At 39.5% G+C, this 15,935-nt stretch overlaps 2 protein-coding genes across 5 annotated transcripts in view; one reads left to right on the top strand and one right to left on the bottom strand.

Moving 5' to 3' along the window:
• Positions 1-8,032, top strand: part of UNC50 (unc-50 inner nuclear membrane RNA binding protein) — a 33,314-nt gene extending 25,282 nt beyond the window's left edge. For both annotated transcript variants that reach the window (XM_037056806.1, XM_037056807.1), the window contains exons 4-6: positions 6,247-6,386; positions 6,471-6,572; positions 7,695-8,032. In XM_037056806.1, coding sequence (XP_036912701.1) covers positions 6,247-6,386; positions 6,471-6,572; positions 7,695-7,831 — 379 coding nt within the window. In that variant the 3' untranslated portion in view covers positions 7,832-8,032. The remainder of the gene's footprint in view (positions 1-6,246; positions 6,387-6,470; positions 6,573-7,694) is intronic.
• Positions 8,033-14,240: 6,208 nt separating this feature from the next.
• MGAT4A (alpha-1,3-mannosyl-glycoprotein 4-beta-N-acetylglucosaminyltransferase A) overlaps positions 14,241-15,935 on the bottom strand; it is a 131,511-nt gene continuing 129,816 nt past the window's right edge. For all 3 annotated transcript variants that reach the window (XR_005068001.1, XM_037056804.1, XM_037056805.1), the window contains exons 15-16: positions 15,165-15,277; positions 14,241-15,037 (exon numbers count right to left, since the gene is read on the bottom strand). Coding sequence is in view for 2 of the 3 variants with exons in the window: in XM_037056804.1 (XP_036912699.1) it covers positions 15,011-15,037; positions 15,165-15,277 (140 nt within the window). In the remaining variant the exon portion in view is untranslated. The remainder of the gene's footprint in view (positions 15,038-15,164; positions 15,278-15,935) is intronic.

Raw genomic sequence — 15,935 nt, 5'->3', positions numbered from 1 at the left:
TTGGGTAAAATATACTAAAAATATTAATTATAAGTTCATCTGGTCTAATGTGTCATTCAAGGCCAATATTTTCTCGTTGACAGTTTTGTCAGTGCAATGTGAAGGTCCCCTACTGTTATTGTAATGCTGTTGGTCTGTGTTTGTCAGTATTTGCTTTATGTATCTCTTCTACATTGAGTGCATAGATGTTTACAAGTTATGTCATCTTGTTGGATTAAAATATTTATCATTATGAAATGCATCTCGTCTCTTTTTACAGCTTGGGTTTTAAAATCTGTTTTGTCTGATACAGGTATTGCTGCCTACCTTTTTATTTGCATTTACATGAAGTATTTTTTCTATCCTTTTACTTTCATTAATGTGTGTTTTTTTAATGTGGAGTGGGTCTCTTGTGGGCAGCATATATACAAGTCTCGCTTTTTCAATCTATTCACCCTATGTCTTTTGATTGGAATATTGAATTCATTTACATTGAAAGTAATTGATAATATGTCATTATTGCCATTTTATCAGTTGTTTTGTGATTATCTTTGTGATTTTTCTCTGCTCCTTTCTTACTCTCCTCTTGTATGTTGGTTTTTTTTCCTACAATATTGTATTTGGATTTCTCTCTCTTTATTTTTGTATATCTCTTGTAGATTTTTGGTTTGTGGTTACCGTGTACTTCCTATATACCAGGCAATGTTTATATCAGACTGTTTCAAGTTGAGAGTCACTTATGTTCAAACAGTCTATATTCACTATAATTTTTACCCCCTCCATGTTTATTTTTGTCATTATTTTTTACTTCTTTTGCGTGTGTGTTTGTATATGTCCCTTAATTTATTGTTGTAATTACACGTGGTCTTCCTACTTCTCTCTTTTAACCTTTGTACTAGCTTGGTTGATCCATAGTTTTTACTGTTTGCTTTTTTTCAGTGGGATTTTTTTCCTATATTTTCTTATTCATATTTTTTTCTCTTCTGCTTAAAGAAGCCCCTTGAACATTTCTTGTATACTGGTTTTGTGGTGATGAGCTTGTTCAGCTTTTCTTGTCTAGAATACTCTTGCTTCATTAATTCTACATCGTATTCTGCTGGTTAGAGTGATCTTGTAGGTTTTGGCTTTTCATCACTTTGAATATTTTGTGCCAGTTCTTTCCTTTTGGCCTGCAGAGCTTCTGTTAAGATACCAGCTGGTAATCTTGTGGGGGCTTCCTTGCATGTAACTGATTGCTTTTTTCTTGCTACATTTAAAAATCTTTTTTTTCAACTTTTAGCATTTTAATTATGACATGTCTTGGTGTGGGCCTCTGGGTTTATCTTGTTTGGGACTCTGCATTTCCTGGATTTGTATGTATGTTTCCTTTGCCAGGTTAGGTAGTTTTCCGTCATTATTTCTTCTAATATGTTTACAGTGTTTTTTTCTGTCTTCTCCTTCTGGGACCCCTGTGGTTTGAAAACTGGTAGATTTGATGTTGTCCCACATGTCTCTTAAACTGTCGTCATGTTTTAAGATTCTTTTCTTGCTGTTCCAATTGGGTGTTTTTTACTGCCTTACCTCCCACATCACTGATTTGATCCTCTGCTTCATCGAACATGATGTCAGTTTGCTCTACTGTTTTCTTTATTCCAGTTACTGTATTCTTCAGTTGTGATTGGTTCTTATGTTCTTTTTTTTTTTTGTCTCTGTATGTTTGTTGAAGCTCTCCCTGAGTTCATATGTTCTTCTTCCAAGTTCATTGCACAGTATTTTGAACTCTGCATCAGGTAGATTGTTTGTTTTTAACTGATTTAGTTCTTCTGGAGTTTTGCCCTTTTATTGAGGACTTGTTTCCTCATTTGGTTGACTCCCTGTGTTTATTTCCATGTACTAGGTCTATACGGTGTGTCTCCTGTTTTTTTAGGGTGACCTTACATAGGAAGTGGACAGTGTTGCAGTCTTTCTAGTCACCTGAGCCCGTTGCACAAGGGGTGTATGTGGCCTCCTATTGTAGTTGTACCTCTTCCTGGTTGTATGTCATTGGGTGGGGTTGACCCTCAGGCTGACTGTGAAGGTTGGTCGTGACTGCAGTGGACAAGCTGTTGTGTGGGACCTGACCCAACAGATTGGGTGTTGATTTAGTACCTAGTGTGGCTGTGACACCAGCCCTAGGCTACCCTTTGGGTGTACCATTTGTGAAGCTGGTTGGGTGGATTCTCTACTGTGGTCTGGAGATGTGTTGGGGCTGGAGTCTTTTGGGAGTGGTTTCAGTGCATGTCAAGGTGGGCTACCACTTGTCATGCTGGGTTTGGTGCCTCTTGGCAAGCACTGTAAAGTGATCTGCAGTTGGGTATTGTTTGTGCTGCGCTTGGAGGTGCTTGGGAGAGACTACACAGTAAACCGAGGTTCCCTGCCACGTGTGCCATGATTGGGACCCTTTGCTGGGCACTACAATGCAGGCTGAGATCAGCTGTCACTTGTACCAGGATTGGGGCCACCAGCTGAAAGTTAGAATGTAAGTTGAGACTGGTTTCTGCTGGTAGTGAGCTTGGGGCTTCTTGGGAAGAGTTACAATGCATGCTGAGCCTGGCTGCTGCTTATTTGAAGTTTGCAGAACTTCTGCAGCACAAGCCAAGGCAGGCAACTTATGTGGAGGAGCGGCTTGGAGACACGGCCCTAGCAAGCAAGTTGAGATCTTAGGAATGATCAGGGTGAAGCAAACAGTGTTAGTCAGTTTTATGAAGAGCACCACAGATTTGGTGCCTGTATGCACAGGGCTGGCTGGGGGGAGGAGACATCAACCAAGGAACAAGGACACCTCCCAGTACTTTGTCCCTGGTAAGAGTTGTCCCAACCACTGCCCCTCCAGCCTTCACCCTGAAGTTAGTCAGTTCCACTCCTCTTCGTGTGTTTCTGGCACTGCTTGAGTTGCAGCCCCGCACTTCAGTTTAAGAGTAAGTTCAAGAGTCAGTGAGTCTGTGTAGTCCCTTTAAAAGTAGCCTTAGTCTCTGGCAGCCCTTTTGCCTTTGGACACAGTCCTGGCTGTTTTGCACAGCCCAGTGTAATGGTGTTATAAGGACTCCTTCCCAGCACTGTGTCCCCCTGTGTGGGGAGTCCAGTGTGGGGCTGTGACTCCTCACTCTCAGGGCAGACCGCAGCTGCATATATCTCACATTTTGTAATTGCCGCACCATGTTTATGGGACCTGCCTGGTCCCAGTAGCCACTCCTCCTGCAGTCTTGACATGCCTGCTGCTTTATATCTTTAATTACAGCAGTTCTGTTCAGCTAGACTTCAGGAGGTTCTCAGTGGTTGTTCTATAATGTAGTGATTTTGGTGTGATTGTGGGAGTTGACTTGCTCCAAGTTGACCTACTTGGCCATCCTGACTGGAGGTCAGTCTCTCTTTTTTCTTTTAATTCTTTTTCCCCTCTGTTTTCTAGTTCAATTGGGTGATTTCCATTTCCTGTCTTTCGGCTCATGGGTGTATTGTAGAACATGTTTTTTGTCTCATTTTGGTTCTCTGTTTTTTCATCTCATTTTGGTTCTGTTTTTTTTTCTTTGAATTAGGCAAAACAGCAACCTCTCTCAGTCTTGAAGGCACCGCCTTGTGTAGGGGCTTCCCTTTGTAAACTGCACACATTGGTGTCTTTGGCAGCTGGAGCATTTGTGTGCTCTAGGGAGCCCTGGGGTCAAGCTGCGCTAGCGCTGCCTTGGCAGACTAGCTAGGACTACATACAGTTGGAGCTAGCTCAGGCCTCCTGGGGTTGGGCCTCACAAGGACCATGTTGACAGGCTGGCTTGAGCTGTAGTCGGAGGGTCTAGGACTGCAGGGAGTCCTGGGACAAGCCACACCAGGGGCTGGAGCTTTAGTTGTAGTTTAGTTGGTATAGGGGCAGTTCATACCAGCACTGTCTTGGCAGGTCAGTTGGAGCTCTAGTTGGAATGGGCTTGGGTTGTGGGGAGTTCTGGGGGCAAGCTGAAGCCAGCATAGTGTGTGGAAGGCCCAGGGACAAGCCACACTAGGGTGGGAGCTACAACTAGAGCATGTATGAGCCATGGGAAGTTCTAGGGGCAAACTGTGCTGGGCAGCTGGAAGTGGTTACTGGAACAGGCCACTGGGAGACCTGGGGACAAGCCAAGGAAGGAGATGCTGTGTGCCTGAAAGCCTTAGCTGGCCTTGCTAGAGTGCCTGGGTCATCATCATCCTGCCCATGTGATGAAGAGGCGGGGAAGGGCAACAATTGGTCCTCTCTGGTACCTATGATACTGGAGAGAGTTCCCACGATTTCCAGGTTTTCTTGCTTTTGACAGATAGCTTAGGTGCCTTTTAAGCCACTTTTCACCATGTCCCAGGGTGGGTGAGTCTGCGTGTGGGCCCTTCAGTGAAACGCTCCCTAGTTCAGGTGGTTGTGTTGGGGGTGGGGTTTCCACTATAGCGGCGCCTTGTCTCTGTCTCTCCTACTGTTTCTGTATGCTCTCTGTTTGTTGTGCAGAAGCTGTTTGGTCAGCCCGTGATTTTTCTTCAGGGGGAATTGCTCTGTAGGTGTACATTCTGTGTGTTCTTGGGAGGAGATGAGGTCAAGGTCTTATTGCTATGCTCCATCTTAGGCCAGAAGCCAAATTTTACTTTTGTTTATTCATAATTTAACTAAACTTGTGGCCCGTATTGTGGAACAGTGGCATAAGCTTGAATAATTTTTCTTATGGCTAGACACGTCACTGGCCACTCTTTTCTTACTAGTTCCACCTGATTCTCTGACCTTAAGCCTTGGACCTGTTCCCTGTCTGCATTCTGTAGGTGATTGCATTAAGGCCCTTGTCTTCAAATATCATCCACACACTGATGAGTTTATATCTTGTTTGGCCCTCTTCTCTAAAATCTAAGATAGACCTAAAGATTTTTAAGACATTTTTTTAAATGTTATTTATTTATTTTTAGAAAGAGGGGAAAGGAGGGAGAAAGGGAAACATCAATCGTCTCTCATACACACCCCCACTAGGGACCAAACGTGCATGCAACCCAGGAACGTGCCCTGACCAGGAATCGAACTGACCTTTCACTTTGTGGGACAACACCAACCAGTTGAGCCACATCGGTCAGGGGCAAACTCTGGACTTTGTTATTCTGTACTAATTGACATCTTTCACATAACAGATCCAAATCCAAATTCCTGCAACCTCCTTCGTGCGCCAAAGCATTCTTTAGCAGCCATTCCCACCTCAGTCAATGGCAGTCTTTCATTTGTTTAAAGCAAAGATCTGTCACTCTTGACTTTTTTCCCTCATATTCCACATCCAGTACTTAAACCCTGTTGGTGCTGCCTTCTAACTATCGTGCATCCCACTGTCCTACCTCCACCGTTAGCACTTGGTTCATCTCTCTCACAGGAGACTCTGAGCTGCTCTCTCCTCTTCCACTTTTGTCCCTGTAGCCTGCTCTACAGAGCAGCTAGAGCAGTGGTGGCTGGGGCAACCTGATCAAAACATAAGTCTCTCTTAGGGGAAATCCAGTGATTTCTTTTCTCACTGAGAGTAAAATACAGAGGTCTTAAAATGGTCACAGACAGTACGATCTGGCTCCCTATTTCTTTTCTGATATCATTTCCTGCTACTCTGTTCACTTGCTCCTGGCACACTGGTCTCCTCACCCACTCAAACATGCAGGCACGCTGCCACCTGCTCTGTACTGCACCATCTCCTCCACCTCTGTACTTGGCCGCCTCCGGCCTGGAATGCTCTGCTGGGGGGAAATCCTGTCACTGCCCTTGGGTCTTCACCCAGGTGTTGCTTTCTTTTGACCATCATATCTATTGTTGCATTTCAACTCTGTATTCTGTTTTTTGTTTGTTTTTTTAGATTTTTAAAATTTATTTTTAGAGAGGGGAAGGGAGAAAGAGAAGGAAAGAAATGTTGTGCGAAAGATAACATTGATTGGTTGCCCTTCCTATGCCCCCAGCTGGGAACTTGGCCTGCAACCCAGGCATGTGCCCCTAGACTGGGAATTAAACTGGCGATCCTTTGGTTTGCAGGCAGGCACTCAGTCCACTGAGCCACACCAGCCAGGGCTTTTCTACTTTTCTCTACTGTTTTGTCCATAGTACCACTAACATGTATTTATATTCTATTGTTTACTTCCATGAGATTGAAGGCAGAGGTTTTTGTCTGTTGTTTGCTGCTCAAACTCCTGTGTGTGAAATAGTGCTTGGCACACAGAAGGCAGTCAGCAAACATTTATAGAATTTTTTATTGTATTATGAAAAGAAACTTTAATCTTGCTCTTCAGGTTTATCTCTAACAAGTATTTAGTGAAACGACAGAGCAGAGACTGTGATGTGGAGTGGGGCTATGCCTTCGATGTGCATTTGAATGCTTTTTATCCTCTCCTACTCATTCTGCATTTTATCCAACTTTTTTTCATCAACCGTAAGTAACAGTTACTTCTTAAAATATTATTCAAGTCTGTTGAATGCAATGAAAAGTGAGTCATTGTCTGCATCTCTTTACCAGATGTCATCCTAACAGACACATTCATTGGATATTTTGTTGGAAATACCTTATGGTTGATTGCAGTTGGCTATTACATCTATGTAACCTTCCTGGGATACAGTGGTAAGTAATTAATTTTTTTGGTTGTCTGAGAACATAACAGGGTGGGGGAAAGTTGTAACACTAATACAATTAGCTTACAATTATGGAGCCCTCGCGAGCACTGTCCCAAGTATTTTATATGGATTATGTCATTTAATCTTCATAATTATATATAATATAGGTTTACTTATCCCCATTTTTCAAATGAGGAAACAAGCAGAGAGAGAGAGAGAGAGAGAGAAATAAGTAACTTGGTCCTGGCCACTCATCTCAAAAGCAGCATGGCAGGTGTGTAACAAATTTTATCATTTCAAGGAATCATGTTAAACGATATTATCTCCACATTACCTACTGGAACCAACCCATGACCAGTTTCTTTCCCAGGCTCTCAGGTTCTGGGTCACCAATGATAGGTTAGAGAGAGGAACCGGTTGGTGGGATGAATTTTAAAACTTTTGCCTCATTTTCCACTTTTATGATCACTCTATGGTTCTGTAAGTGATTCCAGAAGATCAGGCCCACCCAACTTCTACTGACCAGAGGATGTGTTTGCAAGTTTATTGTTAAATCCTGCTATCAGTTTACTTTAATGTCAATGAGAAACATACTTACATTATTCTTCATTTGTTAAGAAATTATTTCCATTAAATAGAGCTAAATTAAATCTGGAGATCTTATAACTTAATGTTACTTTTTTTTTTTAACCCTTCCTGTCACTCTGGATGATTAGGATTTTAAAATGCAAACCGTTACTCATCTATGACTGGCTACACTGGTCAGAACTGTCCTTACCCTCTTGGCTGCTTTGCCAGAGACCACCTAATCCCCTCAAATTGTAATAGCTTGTTTGGATAGGGAGGCCTTTCTCCAGTTAAGGGGAGATGTTTGTGTCATGTCATACAATTAGCATGCTGCAAGATTGTGGCTTCACTGAGTGGATTTTTTATTGCTTTCCTGGTAAATCCCTGAAGTTTAGAGCAGTTTCTTTGAGTACAGCTCAGTGGTATGGTTCTGGCTGCACAGCATCATCTTTTTGAAAATATTCCTCTTTGGCCCCACATGTTATATAAGAGTTGTCTTTCAGAATGCTCATTTATAAGTCATATTTCCTCTTTAAAAATGAATTTATATTTTATTTTCCAGCATTGCCATTTTTGAAAAATACAGTAATTCTTCTCTATCCATTTGCACCTCTCATTCTGATCTACGGGCTATCACTAGCACTAGGATGGAACTTCACCCACACAATGTGTTCCTTCTACAAGTACAGAGTAAAATAAAAAAAGTGAGACTGTTACATCTTAACTGTGTCAACAGTATTGGTGAAGTGATTTCTTGTGAAACTTGTAAGTAAACTCATTGTAGATATCTTAAAGGTGTAAAGTTTGTGAATTTGAGGAAATATATGTTAACATTATTGTCAAATACATTCCTTAAAACTAATTAAATGTACATTTCTATAATAAATTTTTTTAAACTAACGCATGTATTTTATTCTAATATTTGTACACACAAAAATGATATACAAAATACTGAAGGTATGAGGAAATTAGAAAGGTCAAGCTTTTTAATATGAATTCTTTTTGAAAGAGTTTTTTAATCTTTTTTTTTAATTATTCAAATACAGTTGTCTCCATATTCCCACCACCACTTTCCTCCGACCTCCCACCCTCAATCCTACCCTTCTTTGACTTCGTTCATGGGTCCTTTACACATGTTCCTGAAAGGGCTTCTCTTTTTGGAGAATGTGGTAATAATATGCTCCCCTTTCCCCCACTGTTAGGTTACATATGCTGCCTCCATTTTGTAATGGGTTATTTTTAAACTTTTATGTAGGGTATGTTATCTTAATCTAACCTTCAGGCTCTAAATATTATTAACACTCTTTTCTCTGCAAAACAAAACAAAAACACAATACTTAGAGTGAACAGGCCCATCTGGCTACACTTAATTTGGAAGTTGTATAGTGCACATAATATATGAGTGAATATCTTATCGCATTGATAACCACTGTCTTAACATCAAGACTTTTCTTTAAAAGATTTTCTAAAACCAACATAGAAGACCCACCGCTGTTTTTCCAACTGAAAATAATTCAAGTAAATATTCTTTTATCAATGTTAAACAAAACCAATAAAAACAAAAACTTGCTGCCCATTAAGTCTTATACGTATTTTTATTAGGAGTCTTGAATTCAGCATGGCTTTTTAAACTTCTTTATTTCAATACACATGAACGGTTGTGGCACAAACAGTGATGGAAAGGCACAGTCAACAGGGCCAGTTATTAAGTTACAGCAGCATATTTGAAAATAGTCTTCCTTTAAAAGTCTAACAGGTACTCAAGATATTACTACAGATATTACCCCTTCAACCAGTGAATACATTGTAAAGAAGTATGTACAATACATTAAAGACAAAGAAAATGCACAACCTGGAAAAGCAGTTCCTCGGGCAGCTTCTCCAAGGATTACTTCCAGAAATATCCCCAAATGCAAAGCCCATCTTTCCCAACAGTGTTCTCAGTGAGAAACACAGTTTTTCATTCTATGAGTGAAACATGATTGTTTAATCAGCTGATTTCTAAATCTTTCCTAGAAAACATTATTGTCTATACTTAAATTAAAAGTATCAAATCTGCTGGCAGTACATCTTACGGTTCTGGCGATATCAGCCATTTTTAGGGCTCAGAAAATGTGTTCAAGGGGTATTTTCACCCAATTTCAATAGCATTAGAACGCTCACTAGGATACCGAACTTTTGATTCCAGGGCAATTTGCTGTAGGAGCGATGTCTGAGAGTACACTCCACAAAAAACTCCTTATTTTACTACATGACTCAACATTTTCATTGCAACATTAACAACACTGGGAACAGCACAAAGAACAGTCCATTCAACACTTAGTTTCTTGGACATTGTCTCTCAAATTCTCAACTCAAATTGAGTGCCAGCTTATTCTTGTTTGTTCCTTTGAAAGTGATCTAGTTAGCATCCATACTGGTGAGGGCAGCGTTTCAGGTGAGAAGAGTTTATACACAGACATTGATATATATATATAACAAATTCTTTTATTAAAAATACTGTGGTAATAGTTTTGTTAGTGTTATATGTCCACATACATTAAAGAAAATAAGGATAGTAGTTACGGCATATGTCTGTTAAGATTAATTAAAATTTACAACAAACTAAACGTTCCATACATAGCTTGGAAAAGTTGTCTTTTTTATAAAATAGATGGAATACGTTAAGAGTTCCCTTAACACTAAGATATGATTATGACTCCAATTTATTTTTTTAAAGATTTTCTTTATTTTTAGAGAGAGGGGAAAGGAGGAAGAAAGGGAAACATCAATCGATCGCCTCTCACACCCCCTCAACTGGGGACCTGGCCTGAAATCCAGGTGTGAACCCTGACTGGGAATCGAACCAGCAACTTTCCAGTTTGCAGGCCTGTGCTCAGTCCAGAGCCACACCAGCCAGGGCAACCCCAATTTCTGACCTGACAATGTTAGCCTCTCGTTCTTTCCTTTAGCTCAACCTACATGAAAAGTATGTATAGCATTATAATAAAAATTAATGGAAAAACCAAAATGAAAACTTCACTTGCAGTTAATGGCTTGGAAATAGAGATATTTTGGAAAACATTCACATAGTACAAAAATTTGGCTGGGACATACAGGATTTGCTCTGTGCTTAGACAAAGTTTTGGTTTAAAACAATACTTCAAATACAAAGTAGATTATATGATCTCTACCTAAAGGCAGAAGGGTTTTTTCCTTTTTAATATCTTATTTAAAATACCACTGTTCATCATTCTTAATACGCTGACAGGCTCAGCGCAAACTAAATCAATATAAAGTAATACTTCCAGGAGAAAGGTTCCTTATACATTACTTGGATTCTACTCCTACAGTCTCATTCTGACAGTCCCTTTAGAAATATTACTAAGATCCTGCAAGTTTTTGTCAACAAACTTCCAGTGAAGACAGATCTCTGGCACAGAAATTCCTGCTGAGGCCCAGATACAGGATATGCTAGTAAGATTTTACTCATGCATTTATTGAGAAATAATCACCCATACTAGAAGGAATCTTCACCTTTTAAATACTGTATTCATTTTTCATTGCTACATAGCACATCACCATAAATTTAGATACCCATTTCATATCTCACATAAGTCCAGGCAGGCTTGACAGTTTTCTGCTCAGGGTCTCAGGCTGGAATCAAGTGTTGGCAGCCAGGGCTCTTACCTGCTGGAGGTGAATCCACTTGCCCACCCAGGTTGTTGGCTGGATTCAGTTCCTGTGGCTATGAAGGTCCTTTCCTCACAGCCGTCAACTGAGGTCTTCCTCAGCTCCCTAAGGCCGTGTGTGTTTCTTATGTGGCCTCTATCTTAACACCAGCCAATGATGCTTCCTCTTGGTTTGCATTTCTAACTTCTGCTACCAGACTGAGAAAACTCTGTTTAAAGGGCTCATATCATAAGATCTGCTGTCCCCAGATAACCTTTTGCTGTGTAACATAATTATGGATAATATTCCCAGGTTCCACCCACACTCAAAGGGGGAGGATATCATACAAGGTCATCAGGGGTCTTTCACAAAATTCTGGCTATTATAAATACACACTGTTATTAGAGCAATCTCTCCAAACATGCTGTTCCATAAAACCAAACTTGTCTTTGTGGACAAAAACCATTGTTGGGAGACAACTTTTTTCCTTTACTATGACAGATTTGAAAGAATACTTAACGTTGCTGAAGCTTTTTTAAATAATAAAATGATACCTAATTATTTAGTGATGGAACCATTGATTTGAAAAGGAATACCTTTGTTCAAAGACATTTCCAATGGTTAAATTAATATACTTGTCTAAAACAGAAATGCATCTGTGTGCTCAATAACCCATTGCATTCACTTTTTCCAAAGCTTCAATCTACTTCACACCATTGCTCTTTTGTTGACATAGGGGGTATGCTATGAAGAACACTGAGACTTAGGATAAAACACATAAATCTTGGCTGCTCTTAGAATCCTAAAAATAGGTCCTCAACCTCTTCTCACCCAAAATGCTCGTCCATCATTTGCATTATGATATATTCTGCATGTCTCCTTTTAACGTAATAATCAAAATTCATTTTTCTGGTTTCTAAAGTGTTAACATTAGCAAGCTCAATACCGTGCTGGCAAACAGAACTTTCTGCAATGAAGGAAATGTTCTATTACCTGTGCTGTCCAATCCAGTCGCCAGTGAGCACCTAACTGTAGCTAGTGCAAGGGAGGAGCTGAATGTCTTATTAAAGAGCCACCATGTATCCAGTGGCTACTATTCAGGACAGCATAGCTTGTCTAGAGTTTGAATAGTTTATGTGAAGTAAACACCAGACGCCAAGCCATGCCTTATTTATAAGTAGTTTTACCATTTGATTTCCCCCACTCTCTATTTTAGTAAAAGTGATTCAGTGTCCTCTCAAAGTCAAGACATTACTTTTAGATCCAGGATTTCTCACTGCTGATCTGTCCACACCCCTCACTCATTAACATGACTCTTACGGACTACCACTAATTTTCTTGCTTGAAGAAAGGAGAGAGTAACTCAAAATGAGACTGAGCACCTTCTGTCCACAGAGGACAGGGAAGAAGTTTGACTTGGAGTCTTGCCCTCAGGAGTTAGAAGTTGGTGAGAGAAGACATGCACATGTGTACACACTCCCCATAATCAAAAACTGGAGAGGTAAGTGGGCATGTAAGTGTGTGGCAAGGATAGTAGGTAAAGCAAGCTAAGGAAGAGGGTTGGGCTGGAACAGCTGGCCCCTTATCCAGACACTGCCTGGGCATCTGCCATGTGTAGGCACTCCTGTAGGCACTGGTAACAGATTTCATGGGGAGGGGAGTCCTTGAAGATAGACAAGATTTGGCTAAAAATATTCTCAGAAACAGGGACGATCAGGAAAAGACTCAGTCTAAAGCCTGAGACGTCCCAATGAATGGCAGGGGGCCGCAACAACTGTGACCCCTCTCTAGATTTTCTGAGCATGGCATTTCTCCTGTAATCAGAGTTGGCTGCTTAGGAAGCAGGGAATCGAAGGGACTTCTGAACCTACCTCCAGATTTTACCTCTGAATACTTAGCAGCAATTTAGTATGTTAAGCTAGTGACATAATTTTGTAATGAAATGTTATTTTCAAGTAAAATCTGCCTGTAGGCACTGAGCCAGGAAAATTTCATAAGAAAACCAACAGTAAAATTTTAATGAAAAAATAAATGTAAAATTCCCAATAAAAAATTTTAAGTGGAGTTTGACATAAAAATCATTATTGGCAACATGTGACTTTCTATTTAAAAAAATAGTAACTAAAAATTATTCTAATATGGAGTAATGGAAACTACCCTATCAGTGCTTCCCTGCCTGTCACTTCGTAACAGTGCTGTTTGGTCAGGCAGACAGCTGCCAGCTGGAATCCCCAGTCACCTAAGGCCTTAGCCAATGACGACTGAAAGCTCCGGATCAATTTCCACCACTGTTACTCGTCACCCACCTGCGACCCACCTGAGGCATGCCAGACTGGTTGGGAACTGACACTGATAATTCTGAAATTTTTTTGAAGTAAAATACTTTTGTAAAGATCACTGATTGCTAAAACTGATAATAGTTTTGTTATAGCTAAGCAATATTTGAATTGCATGTTTCAGAGTAATACTTTTTTGAATATGAATTTCTAAGTTCTAATGCAATAAAATAAATCATCTTGAAAAAACACAACTTCTACAATACCTTTCACCAAAAACCAATATTACAATTTTGTTTTTCTTTAAAATTAAACCAGTTATGACACACAATAGCATCATCTAGAAAACATTTCGTCAAGACTTACGGAATACAGACAAAGATCACAAGGGAGGGTTTGTCATCTATCAGAAGAAATGTAATGAGTTGTCTGTAATAATTTGGGTTGAAGGCATCACCCCTGCACATTAAAATTTACCAGACTGCCCTGGCTGGTGTTGCTCAAGGGATTGAACACAGGCTGCAAACCAAAGGGTCGCCAGTTCGATTCCCAGTCAGGGCACGTGCCTGGGTTGTGGGCCAGGTCCCCACCCAGTATGGGGTGCACAGGAGGCACCCACACATTGATGTCTCTTTCCTCTTTCTCCTCCTCTTCCCCTCTAAAGATGAATGAATAAAATCTTTAAAAATATATAATAATAAATAAAATATCAGACTGATTTTTTTGTTGCTATACACCATACACAGTATAGTAAAATAAACCTCAGAATGGACACTGGTTTTTTAAATCTTGGCTTTAAAGAAGGACAAATGCCTTTGAAAATATTTTGTTTGAAATCAGTGATATAGAAGTCCTCCCTTATCCAAGGGGGGTATGCTCCAAGACCCCAGGTGGATGCCTGAAGCCATGGCTAGTACAAAACCCTATATATTTGATAGTTTTTCCATATATAAACATACATACCTATGGTAAAATTTATAAATTAGGCATGGTAAGAGACCAACGACTAAGAACAGATATAACAACATACTGTAGAAAGTTATGTGAATGTGGTCTCGTGAGATACACAATGCCTGTGTGATGCATGAAGTGAGGTGCACACACTGGACAAAGGGACAATTCAGACCCAGGTGGGATGGATGGGACGGCGCAAGAGTTCATCACACTACTCAGAACAGCACTCAATTTAAAACTTGTGAATTGTTTATTTCTGGAACTTTCCATTTAGTATTTTTTGGACCACAGTTGAATATGGATAACTAAAACCGCAGAAAGCAAAACTACAGATCGCAGGAAGGTACTGTAAAAAAGTAGTTCAGTTAGGAAGTCAATCTAGAATCACTCTTAAGTGGCAGTGCATTTGAAAAATGGCATTAACCTATAATGTTTGCATTTCCAAAGGAAAATATAGAAGGAACTTAAAAAAGCAAGGTAACCATTTTTCAAAAAAAGTATTGATTCAAAAATTTACTGCACAAAAATATGTACTTCTTAAGTGTTTCTAATAAATTAACTCCATAACATTTTCATGTATATTTATATATATATAATCCCTGATAATCTATAAAAGAGGGTCTATAATAGTAAAATAAATGAATTTCAAAAGTACCCCCTTCATAAAATGTATTTACCATTAATTTCTTCTCAAATTTAAGGAATGTAACAATATGTACAACTCTTATGTATTAGTATAATACCAAAATAGTACAAGTCATATTAACAGGCTGTCATAAGTGTAAAATGTTTGAGTCAGTGAAAATTGGAGGACAGCTTAGGTTTGAATGAATATAACTGTCTGTGGGAGGTTCACTTTCCAAGTGGAAATGACAACCATCTATCTACAGTAGATTTCACAAGAGGTAGCGTTCAAGTAAAAAAAAAGTACATGCTTTGTTATCTTTAATCAACAGATTTACAGGAAAAAATGATGTATTGGTTTCTTAGGAGATAATCAGTTGGTGACTTTCTTAATATGAATCTGAAATACAAAATTGTGAAGAGTACAATGAGGCAATTATTTTTCATTTCCAAAAGTCTTTAAATATGAAATCAAAATGTGGGGGAAAAGTAGACTCTAAGCTGTTTGAGGTAATATATTGTCTTACCTCATTAAGAATGGCCCAGACAGCAGAATTCTGAATAACTGAAAGTCGGAAGGCTGCAATGGGGTTTAGGTTGGGATCCACCATTCCTTCTGCAACACCATTCTCAAATTTTCCTTCAAAATAAAAATCAATACTGGTTGGGTAGGCTGGAACAAGCATGCTTCAAATACCATTGACATAAAGCAGGAAAGGAAAACACCGAAATATTTCTAGTGGAAGTCTTCAGACAGGGAATGGTTGACTTTTTCCTTCTTCCTACTTTTATTCAACCTTAAAATTTTTCATGAAGTAGTACATGCTTTAAAACAACAGAAACAATCCACTTGAAGAGACAGAGCTATATTTTTCTTATAAAGAACAAAACAAAAATACACTGTACCAGCCTCATGGAGGCTTAAGTCAATAAATTTCAATGCTTTAATTAGACATACATATTAATGCAATGGTTGGCCTTGGGCAGGGGCTCAATCTATGTGTATCCTTTCCAAGGGCACATCTAGAAGGAATTATGAAGTGATACCTTCTCTCAGCAAATGCAGGGTAAAACTCCATTATAAATGGCAAGCTGAAAAAGCTCTCCCATAAGGATAAGGACCAAGAACTACTATAAAAGTTAAAGTGCTCTGTACCAAATTTTTCTTGTTATGAGGAATACTATTTTTAAAACCAAATCCAAATAATGCTGTTGAATAAGTGACAGGAGAATGATTAGTTCTGAGCCACATTTCCCCAAGCCAGGAATTGGCAAACTTTTTCTGTAATAGGCAGAGA

This window comes from Sturnira hondurensis, unplaced genomic scaffold (genome assembly GCF_014824575.4).
Source record: "Sturnira hondurensis isolate 20B ecotype Veracruz unplaced genomic scaffold, ASM1482457v3 Scaffold0009178, whole genome shotgun sequence".
Lineage (NCBI taxonomy): Eukaryota > Metazoa > Chordata > Mammalia > Chiroptera > Phyllostomidae > Sturnira > Sturnira hondurensis.
This window is presented reverse-complemented; position numbering and strand designations above follow the sequence as displayed.